This window comes from Protomyctophum bolini (assembly GCF_963924005.1).
Source record: "Protomyctophum bolini genome assembly, chromosome: 4".
NCBI classification, from domain to species: domain Eukaryota; kingdom Metazoa; phylum Chordata; class Actinopteri; order Myctophiformes; family Myctophidae; genus Protomyctophum; species Protomyctophum bolini.
This window is the reverse complement of record NC_137865.1, coordinates 4390230-4403219: the sequence shown is the minus strand read 5'-3', so window position 1 is coordinate 4403219 and position 12990 is coordinate 4390230. Positions and strand designations below refer to the sequence as shown.

The 12990-nt window shown below is 41.2% G+C and overlaps 1 protein-coding gene across 1 annotated transcript in view; it reads left to right on the top strand.

The window, feature by feature from the left end:
* The window catches only part of reln (reelin), a gene marked incomplete at its 5' end in the record, with an annotated part of 186680 nt that overhangs the window by 69940 nt on the left and 103750 nt on the right, over positions 1 to 12990 (top strand). The window contains 6 exons of the mRNA XM_080761211.1: positions 7431 to 7672; positions 8433 to 8590; positions 8843 to 9050; positions 9668 to 9744; positions 10039 to 10197; positions 11126 to 11320. Coding sequence (XP_080617337.1) covers positions 7431 to 7672; positions 8433 to 8590; positions 8843 to 9050; positions 9668 to 9744; positions 10039 to 10197; positions 11126 to 11320 — 1039 coding nt within the window. The remainder of the gene's footprint in view (positions 1 to 7430; positions 7673 to 8432; positions 8591 to 8842; positions 9051 to 9667; positions 9745 to 10038; positions 10198 to 11125; positions 11321 to 12990) is intronic.

Below are 12990 nucleotides of genomic sequence, written 5' to 3'. Positions count from 1 at the left end.
AAAAAACCCATGAATCAAAAAACTTTAAATTATACAATACACAATACAGAATCCCTTTACAACAGGAGCGTTCTATTGCATGTAGCATAAGCAAAGTTTCTCTGTTAGTGCCCACAAAGAGTGAGCTCAAATCAATACCCTCATGTCCATATTTCACTCTGATATCTTGTGTGAGGGGACACACCAGTATGTGCTGTTTATTTTGTATACCAGTCTCACATTGGCAAATCCGCTGTTCAGGTGGTTCTAGTCAACTAGTCAACTAGTACCAACACGGTCGACTAGTGGATTTACTGCTCTGCTTAATGCCGTAGCACAGGCATGCCATATTTCCCCATGTGGGACGATGGATTTTTATGTGACTTTAGGCCCCACTACAGTATATCTGTATTACTGCATTATAATGTATTGACATACCATACTATCAGCATATAGGGTCTTGGTCTCTCCCTCTCTCTCTCTCTCCCATTCAGTTGAACATTGGCTGTGAGTCAGAGTTCAGTAACACATTTTATTGCATCCAACAATTACAACATATGTCACCTAAAAGATATGTACAAAATGTGATTTTGTGCTAATTTCTTCCCTGTCACAGGCTATGTCTAATTTAAAAGGTAAAAAAAAGTCCAATAAGAAAATCCATTAAAAACTTAAACAAAATCGATCTATACAATAATCAAAAAACACATTAATCAAAAACTTTAAAATGTACAATACATTCAAATATACAATACAGAATCCCATTACAACAGGAGCTTTCTATTGCTCCACTCGTGACAGGCATGCATGTAGCATATGCAAAGTCTCTCTGTTAGTGCCCACAAAGAGAGAGCTCAAATCAATACCCTCATGTCCATATTTCACTCTGATATCTTGTGTGAGGGGACACACAAGTATGTGCTGTTCGTTTTGTATACCAGTCTCACATTGGAAAAACCGCTGTTCAGGTGGTTCTTCTTATCAACTAGTCAACTAGTACCAACAAGGTCAACTAGTGGATTTACTCTGGTGTGCTTAATGCCCTAGCAGAGGCATGACATATTTCCCCCTGTGGGACGATGGCTTTGGTTTTATGTCACTTTAGGCCCCACTACATTATAGCTGTATTACTGCATTATAATGTATTGACATACCGTACGATCAGCATATAGGGTCACATAGTCTCTCTCTCCCCCCTCCCTCTCTCTCTCTCCCTCTCTCTCTCTCCCTCCCATTCAGTTGAACATCGGCTGTGAGTCAGAGTTCAGTAACACATTTTATTGCATCCAAAAATTACAACATATGTCACCAGGCTGAGGATGGGAGAAAAACCTTATTTTAAATAAATACATATAATAAGGTGCATGGTCAAAATGGGAATACAAATATCACAGCTGTGGTGTTTTTGCTTAGGCAAGCTTCTTTGTCATTTCACCTCTTGGGAAACAAGTCAAGTAATTGTTCAGGTTGTGTTGCTCTGAGGGAATGAGGAGCACTCGTGGAATTAGTTTCAATAGGCTTGTGGCTGCACTTTATTAAAACAAATGTTAATGCTAAATAGTGAACGAACCCCACATTCTTTCCCAGGTTAAAACATGCTAAATGATGATGGCTGATGCTTCATTCACTATAGACAATGCATTCAAATGCAGATATTAAACGTGTTAATGGTTACTGGTTGTCTGACAGATCACCTGTTAATGGTCACATTATGAATGAACTGAGACCATTTTACACCTCTTTGACTCTGATGAGTTTCAACAGAACTACGAGGGTCGTTAGACTGGTGGGGATGGGCAACAATGATGCAAATAAAAAAAAACGGACCGCATGGCAGCCCACTGAGCCCTGCAGTGGAGGGTCAGAGTCACTTGTTTTCAACGAAAATAAAAGCCTGAGTACCGAGGCTACTTGTACAAATCAAACGGCACACCTGGCCATTTCAGACGGCACACTAAAGTGCCGCGGCACACAGGTTGGGAAACACTGGGCTGGGGCATTCACTTCTAGTAATTTTTACTAGTTGACTAGTGTTTAAATACCTATTCATTGTGTATTTTTTGGAAATAAATATTTGTACATTGGTGACTATAATTATAATCTACCTGATCTTGAGGACTACAAAAAAAAGACAGTTTCTGTACAGGACTGGTCAATGCCTGACAACAAATTAGTATATTCTCAAAGCGCCCCTCCACAAATGGCTGTAGACACAATATATAAGAATGTACAGACACAGTATGTATTTTGTAACACGTTTTATTGCATCCATACTTACAACATATGTCACCAGAAAAATATGTAAAAATGTGATTTTGTGCTAATTTCTTCCCTGTCACAGACAATGTCTAATTTAAAAGGTAAAAAGTCCAATAAGAAAACCCATTAACAAGTTAAACAAAATCGATCTATAAACACTTTATTAAAACAAATGTTAATGCTAAATAGTGAACAAACCCCACATTCTTTCCCAGGTTAAAACATGCTAAATGATGATGGCTGCCACAGGCTATGTCTAATGTAAAAGGTAAAAAAAAGTCCATAAGAAAGTTAAACAAAATCGATCTATACAATAATAAAATCAAAAAACTTTTAAATGTACAATACATTCAAATATACAATACAGAATCCCATTACAACAGGAGCTTTCTATTGCTCCACACGTGACAGGCAGGCATGTAGCATAGGCAAAGTCTCTCTGTTAGTGCCCACAAAGAGAAAGCTCAAATCAATATCCTCATGTCCATATTTCACTCTGATATCTTGTGTGAGGGGACACACCAGTATGTGCTGTTTGTTTTGTATACCAGTCTCACATTGGCAAAACCGCTGTTCAAGTGGTTCTTCTTATCAACTAGTCAACTAGTACCAACAAGGTCGACTAGTGGATTTACTAGTCGCCTAATGCCCTAGCAGAGGCATGACATATTTCCCCCTGTGGGATGATGGCTTTGGTTTTATGTCACTTTAGGCCCCACTATATTACATCTGTTACTGCATGTATTGACGTACCGTACTATCAGTATATAGGGTCAGTCTCTCTCTCTCTCTCTCTCTCTCTCTCTCTCTCTCTCTCTCTCTCTCTCTCCCCCATTCAGTTGAACATCGGCTGTGAGTCAGAGTTCAGTAACACGTTGTATTGCATCCAACAATTACAACATATGTCACCAGAAAAATATGTACAAAATGTGATTTTGTGCTCATTTCTAATGTCTAATTTAAAAGCTAAAAAAATACAGCTGTATGGTCACAATATATATATATATATACCAAAGGCTTTGCCACACACATCACAATCATTTGGGTTTCTCTTCAGTGTGAGTTTTCTGGTGTTTTCTAAGGGTGGACTTGTCATAGAAGTGGTGGCCACACTGATCACATCCATAGGGTTTATCTCCAGTGTGAATGCTCTGGTGTCTTTTGAGGCTGGCCATTCGAGAGAAATGTTGTCCACAATGATTACACCCATAGGGTTTCTCTCCAGTGTGAATTTTCTGGTGTTTTCTAAGGGTGTTCATTTGAGAGAAGCATTGTCCACAATGATCACATCCATAGGGTTTCTCTCCAGTGTGAATTCTCTGATGTTTTTTCAGTGTGGACTTGTCAGAGAAGTGTTGTCCACACTGATCACATCCATAGGGTTTCTCTCCAGTGTGAATTCTCTGGTGGCTTTTAAGGCTGGACATTTGAGAGAAGTGTTGTCCACACTGATCACAACCATAGGGTTTCTCTCCGGTATGAATTCTCTGGTGGCTTTTAAGGCTTACCATTTGAGAGAAGTGTTGTCCACACTGATCACATCCATAGGGTTTCTCTCCAGTGTGAATTCTCTGATGTTTTTTCAGGGTGGACTTGTCAGAGAAGTGTTGTCCACACTGATCACATCCATAGGGTTTCTCGCTAGTGTGAATTTTCCGGTGTGTTTTAAGGTTTGCCATTTGAGAGAAGTGTTGTCCACACAGATCACAACCATAGGGTTTCTCGCCAGTGTGAATTTTCTGGTGTTTTTTAAGGTTTTGCATTTGGGAGAAGTGTTTCCCACACTGATCACAACCATAGGGTTTCTCTCCGGTATGAATGTTCTGGTGGGTTTTAAGGCTGTTAATTCGAGAGAAGTGTTGTCCACACTGATCACATCCATAGGGTTTCTCACCAGTGTGAATTTTCTGGTGGCTTTTAAGGTATGCCATTTGAGAGAAGTGTTGTCCACACTGATCACAACCATAGGGTTTCTCTCCGGTATGAATGTTCTGGTGGGTTTTAAGGCTGTTAATTCGAGAGAAGTGTTGTCCACACTGATCACATCCATAGGGTTTCTCACCAGTGTGAATTCTCTGGTGGCTTTTAAGGCTGGACATTTGAGAGAAGTGTTGTCCACACTGATCACATCCATATGGTTTCTCTCCAGTGTGAATTTTCTGGTGGCTTTTAAGGTGTGCCATTTGAGAGAAGTGTTGTACACACTGATCACATCCATATGGTTTCTCTCCAGTGTGAATTTTCTGGTGGCTTTTAAGGTTTACCATTTGAGAAAAGCATTGTCCACACTGACCACATCCATATGGCTTCTCTCCAGTGTGAATTCTCTGGTGTATTTTAAGTCTGGACATTATAGGGAAGCTTTTTCCACACTGATCACAGCAGTGGCATTTCTTCTTAGCCAAGCTTCTTTGTTCATTCACCTCTGGTAGAACAGGGAAACCAGACTGATGCAACACTGAATTGGAAACAAAAACAAATGAAATGTTGTTTAGAAGCATTTCTGGACTTAAACTAGTGTGAAGTTAATGTACCCAATTATCAATTTAGCATCCATTTATAATTTGATTCTACAATAGTTTTATATTTTAGAAAATACATAAAAACAGGTAGTCAATACTAAAATAAATCAAAACAAACAAATGACTAGATAAAAAAGCATCCTTATGACATGCTGTATATCCATATAGACACAGTGAGCAACTTACAGAGGTCTTGGTGATCATTGGGTCCTCCCTGTTGAGCAGAATCGTTTGAGCTGGTGTTGAGAGAGTCCATCTTCGCTTCAAGTCTGGTCAGATGTGATCAGGAATTATTTGATATCCTGGAGGAGTTGTGGAGAACTGACAACTACAAACTCTACTTATACTAGAGAGGCTGAGGTGGAACCACTAACTGCTTGGTGTTGATTGGCCAAAGAGGAGAACAATATAATCATCAGCCACCAATCACAACCTAACAAACTGCTGCATGTCCTCCACCCCTCTCTGACTCCTCCCCCAGGTCGTGCTCTATGCAACATTCTAGAAATAAACTGCTAACTGTGAGATTGCTTTGTAAGCTTCATATTTAATATATTAATCTATCTACAGACAATATAGAGTATATTTATTTGGAATACCCCTTGAGATGCAATACAATCTGGATAATATATGTACAGTCTAATAATATTGAGTGGATATTAAGTAATCGTTACTACAGCAGAGCCATTAAAAGGATTGCTCCACATTCTTTCAGTAACATAGAACCAGCTCTGTGTGAAGAAAGAACAAGTAAAACACTATTTGTCTTCCAAAACACAAACTGCCACCCACCCTAAAATTATTCCAAACAGCCATCATAAATAGTAGCTACACAAGCCTTCACATCTTGTATTTTACAGGTATACTACTGCACACCCTGTACTTTTATTTTATTAATAACCTTAGAACACAGTGGTTTCTGTACAGGACTGATCAATGCCTGACAACAAATTAGTATATTGTCAAAGCGCCCCTCCACAAATGGCTGTAGACACAATATATAAGAATTTACAGACACAGTATGTATTTTGTAACACGTTTTATTGCATCCATACTTACACTGATCACATCCATAGGCTTTCACTCCAGTGTGAATTATCTGGTGTGTTTTAACGCTTGCCATTTGAGAGAAGTGTTGTCCACACTGATCACAGCCGTGGTGTTTTTGCTTAGCCAAGCATTCAACTCAAAACAAGTCAAGTCATTGTTCAGGTTTTGTTGCTCTGAGGGAATGAGAAGCACTCATGGAATTAGTTTCAATAGGCTTGTGGCTGCACTTTTTTAAAACAAATGTTAATGCTAAATAGTGAACAAACTCCACATTCTTTCCCAGGTTAAAACATGCTAAATTATGATGGCTGGTGCTTCATTCACTATAGACAATGCATTCAAATGCACATATTAAACATGTTATTGGTCACTGGTTGTCTAACAGATCACCTGTTAATGATCACATTATGGATGAACTGAGACCATGACTCTGATGAGTTTCAACAGAACTACAGAAATAGGTCTATCATCCTTTGTGAAATGTTAATGGTGTTGTAAGGGATAGGTTTTGTTGAAATAGTCTCCATACCTACTTCACTAACATCATTATTATGCTTTCATAATGTGAAATGTGATAATAATACAATCAATCAACAGTATTATGGAGGAGGAAAGGCCTGGTTTTATTTTATACATTACATATACAAAAAACATGTGCTAATTTATTCAATCTCAGTTGGAATGCAGACAAATCTGTAATGACAACCAGATAACTGGCCATCAAACACTACTGTATACTGGCTGAGGATGGGAGAAAAACCTTATTTTCTGTCTCACTAATCATACATCACAACATTCACTTAGTTGTGCCACAATGTCTAATCTAAAATGTATTTTAAAAAGTGTCATATACAGTACTGGTCTATACAATATAAACAATCAAGTGCAATATTAAATATAAAATGTAAAATAAATACATATAATAAGGTGCATGGTCAAAATGGGAATTAAAAGAGAGAGAAGTGCCTCATCTACAAGTAGAGAAACAGAAGCATAATACAGAATCACATTCTGTTGTGCAGGTGAGAGACAACATTTAGCAGCAGATAATATCACACATGTAAGTGTATAGTTAGAAAAAAAACCATGAATCAAAAAACTTTAAAAGATTAAAATATACAATACACAATACATAATACCTTTACAACAGGAACTTTCTATTGCTCCAAACGTGACTGGCAAGCATGTAGCAAAGTCTCTCTGTTAGTGCCCACAAAGAGTGAGCTCAAATCACTAATCTCATGTCCATATTTCACCCTGATATCTTGTGTGAGGGGACACACCAGTATACATGTTTATTTTGTATACCAGTCTCACATTGGCAAAACCGCTGTTCAGGTGGTACTTCTTATCAACTAGTCAACTAGTACCAACAAGGTCGACTAGTGGATTTACTAGTCGACTTAGTTGCTTAATGCCCTAGCAGAGGCATGACATATTTCCGCCTGTGGGACGATGGCTTTGGTTTTATGTCACTTTAGGCCCCACTACAGTATACTGTATCTGTATTACTGCATTATAATCTCTCTCTCTCTCTCTCTCTCTCTCTCTCTCTCTCTCTCTCTCTCTCTCTCTCTCTCTCTCTCTCTCTCTCTCTCTCTCTCTCTCCCTCCCCTTCAGTTGAACATCGGCTGTGAGTCAGAGTTCAGCTCTTCGGCTCCGGTCTTGCTCCAGTATTCTCACGACGCCGGTCGGACCTGGTCTCTGGTGAGGGAGGGCTGTTACCCAGGATCCCCCGGGGCGGCGGCGGGGGGCTGCCAGGGCAGCGGCCGCGAGCTGCGGGAGCCCACCGTCTACAACACGGGAGACTACGAACAGTGGACCAGAGTCACCGTGGTGGTGCCGCGCAGCGTAGCTGCCAGGTATAGTCAATTTGAATAAGACTGACTTCAGGGAAAATGAGCATGCACAAAGAAAATCCCTCTGCTCTCAGTGCTCACTACTTTGAAAACGCCACCCTGTGGCTTAATGGCCACACTGCACAGTAAATAAATCTAGGACTAGGGGTGTGAGTTACCTAGAGGTACCCAGGAAAACCTAGAGGGCCCAATTTTTCCTGGAAGAAAAATCAAACGTATATCATTTGTTTTCTGTAAAACGCGATAGTGTTTGCGTGTTGCTCAGCATTGTTGTTTTTGTCGACTATAAAACTAAGACGGAAAATGTTCGTCGACTACCTTTTTTCACTGATGAATAGTAAATGGAAATTAAATGAAAACTAAGCTATGATGACGAAAACTAAGACTAAATGTATTGACAATTCGTCAACAGATAAAAAAACTAGAATAAATGTTAGGAAGGGACTAGTGAGAGATCCAGTATCAGTAATTTTACAATTGGTTGCATACAACGTGAGCTTGTAGATCAGCTATTTGCAGCAAGTGTAAGATCAGTCGTCACGACGGCATCAAGGCCAGCCAAAATACATTTCAGTCGACTAAATCAACTGTAGATTTAGTCGACTCAAATCATTCCATTCCAGGTGACAAAAATGTGAATGAAACAAAATGAAAACTATTGAAGAGATTATTATGACCAAAACTAAAATAGAAATGTGCTGCCAAAAACAACACTGGTTGCTCTGCAGTAAAAACCCGCCGCTGTTTGTTTTGTCCCCCTCAGTAAGACCCGGTTCCGGTGGTTCCAGGAGAGCAGTGTCCACAGAGACGCTCCGCCGTTCGCTCTGGACGGCGTTTACATCTCCGAGCCGTGTCCCAACCACTGCGGAGGGCACGGAGAGTGCATCAGCGGAGTCTGCTTCTGTGACATGGGATACACAGGTACACGCACGGTCGCACGCACGTATAGACAGGCAGACTTTGTGGACCCATAAGGGTTCAATTTGGTTCTATAAACTATCAAATCAATCGTTTTAACACGGGTTGAGTGTTTGAGTTGCAACATATGTTGTTGGTGTAGGTGATGTTGGTATTCGACAGGCCGTTGCTTCAAAGTATTTAGCAGGCTACTCTCACGATGGAAGAGCACAGGATTGACGTATGTGTGCATGCGTGCGTGTGCGTGTGTTCCAGTGGAGCAGGACAGCTGTGTCCCCTCGGTAGCCACGCCCACGGAGCTGATGGAGGACTTTGAGGGGAAGCTGAGCCCCCTGTGGCAGGCTCTGAGCGGCGGGCAGATTGGCGGGGGGTGTGGCACCATCAGCGAGGGCAAAGCTCTCTACTTCAACAGCCCTGGACGAAGACAAGCCACCACGGTACCCCTGGACACCACTAACACGCGGTAACGATCCCACTCCTCACACCTGTTGTCGTAGATACAGTCACCTCATTGGCCTCGGTTGAGAGTCCCCGGTGATGTTGGATAGTTTTTTATAAACTTTTGGACCGAAACCACCTGTTTTACCCTAGAAAACATTATGTTTGACCCCAGAAACCACCTGTTTTACCCTAGAAAACATTATGTTTGACCCCAGAAACCACCTGTTTTACCCTAGAAAACATTATGTTTGACCCCAGAAACCACCTGTTTTACCCTAGAAAACATTATGTTTGACCCAAGAAACCACATGTTTTACCCTAGAAAACATTATGTTTGACCCCAGAAACCACTTGTTTTACCCTAGAAAACATTATGTTTGACCCCAGAAACCACCTGTTTTACCCTAGAAAACTATTTTCTAGTTATTTAGCATAATGTTGCTGTTGTATCGTCATATTTTAACTTTCCATGGTTTTTTCTCATAAATAAATGCCCCACTTCATCGTACTACAGTGTACTAAAAGTAACAAATTATGTAGCACAACACGGCATGTTTTGAGCTTTTTGGGGCAATGTTGACACGTTTTGGACACAGTTTTCCATTCGACATTGACAATATTCATACTGTGATCCTACAGGCTGGTTCAGTTCTACATCCGTATTGGCAGCAAGAGTCTGGGTCCCACCTGCACCAGGCCTCGCTCACGCAACGAAGGTTAGAAGCATCTCTGCTGCCTCCTTTTGGACATTTATTGACACTGCAGGCTGAATAGCACGCATTGACCCGACCAACGCTGGCCACCGAAACCTGATCACCATGAGTGCTTTAAAAAAAATATATATATATTATACATTACATTTTCATGTTAAAATCAGTAGATAAGATTAAGTGGCTATAATGGTTTTAAAATGTCTCCTTTCTAGTGGAGTTAACTGTTAACTGGCTAATTATAGCCATAATACATAAATATTAAAAAAAATTATACTCATGTGTGTCTTGTGCCACTAGGTGTCATTGTTCAGTTCTCCAGCAACAACGGTGTCCAGTGGCACTTCCTCAGGGAGCTGGACTTCGGCTCCTTCCTGGAGCCCCAGGTGGTCACCATAGAGCTGCCCCCGACCGCCAAGACCCCCTACACGGTGTTCAGATGGTGGCAGCCGCAGCAGGGTGGGTGCACGCACGCACACACGCACGCACCACACGGCACGCACGCACCAGTGTTGTTTTTGGCAGCACATTTTAGCCTTTAACCCATTCTGACCTGAGATCAGATTCTAAAATGTTTCTATGTCATTCTTTGATTTTTCAAAAATAGCAGACCTACAAGCTCGTAGATCTATGAGCTTGTAGATCTGCTATTTTTCAATAGCTAAAGCATAGCATGATGCTAACGCCAAAAGGGGTTCACGCCACAAAATGGGTTTAATATCATAAGATTTTAGTCCACTAAATCTACAGTTGATTTAGTCTACTGAAATGTATTTTGGCGGGCCTTGATGCCGTCGTGATGGCGTAATTTTACACTTGAAAATAGCCGATCTAAAAGCTCACAACGCGTCGCAGCACAGCACGTTGTGAGCTTGTAGGTCTGCTATTTTCAGCATGCGACCAATTGTAAAATGACTTGTCCACTATCTCACAAATCTCTTGTCGACTAGTCCCTTCCTAACATTTTAGTCTAGTTTCTATCTGTTGACGAAATTGTCAGTAGGCTATATTTAGTCTTAGTTTTAGTCATAATAGCTTAGTCTTTTTTTTGGTTTACATTTAGTTTTCGTCAGTGAAAAATGTTTTAGTCGACAAAAACAACACTGGCGCGGACACACGCACAACAATTAACAATTAACGGTTAATATCACACATTGACCGTAACCTTATTGTGTCAATAATGCTATAAGTCTTACAACTAAGTTTTACAACTTTACGAAAATGCCCTGCTAGTTTAATTAAAGTTGTTTATAATTGCATGACAAAAATATTTATTCAGTCTCACCAACCACCCATTATGACATTATTATGCTTCATTAACAGTTAAACTATGATTCTTGCTTTTACATGTACCTAATCTAACTCTCTCTCTCCTCTCTCCGTGCAGGTAAACATTCAGCTCAGTGGGGGTTGGACGAGGTGTTCGTAGGGATGAATGACAGCTCCAGGTCGGGATTCTACGATAAGTTTGACGGTTCACATCCTCTCAGAAGCAACTGGTACCGCGTGCAGGGAGGAGAGGTGGCCGTGGACTGTCTGTCCCTGGACACTGCGCTGACCTTCCATTCTGAGGCCATAGACAGTAAGACACACGCACAAAACAACACGCACATAAGCACGCACGCACCTGAGAGACCTATGCAGAGGTGTAACATCATCATCATACGCGGAAGTTATGCGGGAACGCCTACTGAGTGGCAAAAAACGACTTCCTGGCCTTGGCAGCCCATTCACATCCAAACAGAAAAGTCGTGCTTGATTACATTAACGACATTAAACTCACTTTTGACACTCGATTTGCCACTCACTTTATGCATCCGCATACCCTCTATTTTATTTCCTCTCTAGCTGCATGGTGTGGGTTCAGGTTATCTGATCCCAGGTCTGTTTATCGTTATGTGTAAACCCCAGAATGGATCCGAGAAGACCCATACTGAGTCGGAGCCTGCTTCTTTGTCATGTAATTGCGTAAGGTGTAATGTGAAAGGCTTGAACCAATGACAAGCCATCATCATCATTTTTCGACCGTGGTCGAGATCATGGATTTCACAATGCCACACCAGTCATTCATTGCCATCCCCAGTTCCTGCTTACTGATGCATGTGTCCCTACTAGCGATGACATATGGGAACGGCCTTTTTCTACCTCTGGTCTGCTTTGAGGCAGGACTCCAGAGAAGAAGGGAAGATATAACCTCATTGTCAGTTCTGTAGCAGTGGCCTGACGGCAAACTGTGTTCTTCTGGATCGGACTAGTGAAGAAACACGGGGAACATTGATTAGTTGATGGGTTCAGTTCCTTCTTTTTTAGTCCATGTTTCATATATCATCTATATAATATGATTTTCTTTGTACATGCATTTCCAAGGCCCATGGTCATCCATGGTTTATCTTGTTTGGCTTTGTACTTAAATTTGGACTTCCTTAATGGGCAGGGCCGGTTCTAGGCATAAGCAATATAAGCGGTCGCTTAGGGCCATTGATTGATTGATTGAAATCTTTATTAACAGTTTGCAGAATTACAGTACATTTCAAGCACAAACTCAATACAAAGACTGTTAACTGTGAGTGGACGACCCAATTAAGCCTTACACTTGTTTACAACAGGGTCCACATTGTTCAATTCATCAAAACATTTAGAGACAAACAAATAGACACTTCTATGTAGTTAAAGAACAGAACAAGCCACAACCACTGAGGGGGCCACATCACAGGGAGGAGATTTTTTAAGCATACCCTATCCCATACATGGGCTACTGGCGGCATGCTGATGTAGAGGACTGTCCTCTACATCACTTAATGCGGCCTGCAGGTTAATATCAATTGTTGGCCACATGTGGCCCCCACCTTCACTTGATGTCAGATTCAGAACAGTGTGAACAGTCCTCTACATCAGCTTGTGTTTCCATGTGTTTAGATGAGGTTTGTATGTTTTCATCATCTTCATGTTTCACTGACAATAATATCTCTTTTGATCCACCGTCTTCCTCTGATCTTTCAAGTAGCTCATCATGTTCCTCTTTAATCTGTAGAGACTCAGGGATGCAGGGATGATTGAGGTTGGAGGACAGGGCTAGCAGCGCTAGGTTCCGTGAGGCGGTATGTGCCTCGTGGCGTTGTGAGGAGGCACTGGAAGCGAGCAGCTGTCTTGCTCTATGCTAAGGAAGTATTCTGACTGAAAGACAGCGACAGAGCGAAATAGACAGCGAACGAGCGATCGCTAAATTATTAGATAGATAGCAGCTTTAATACT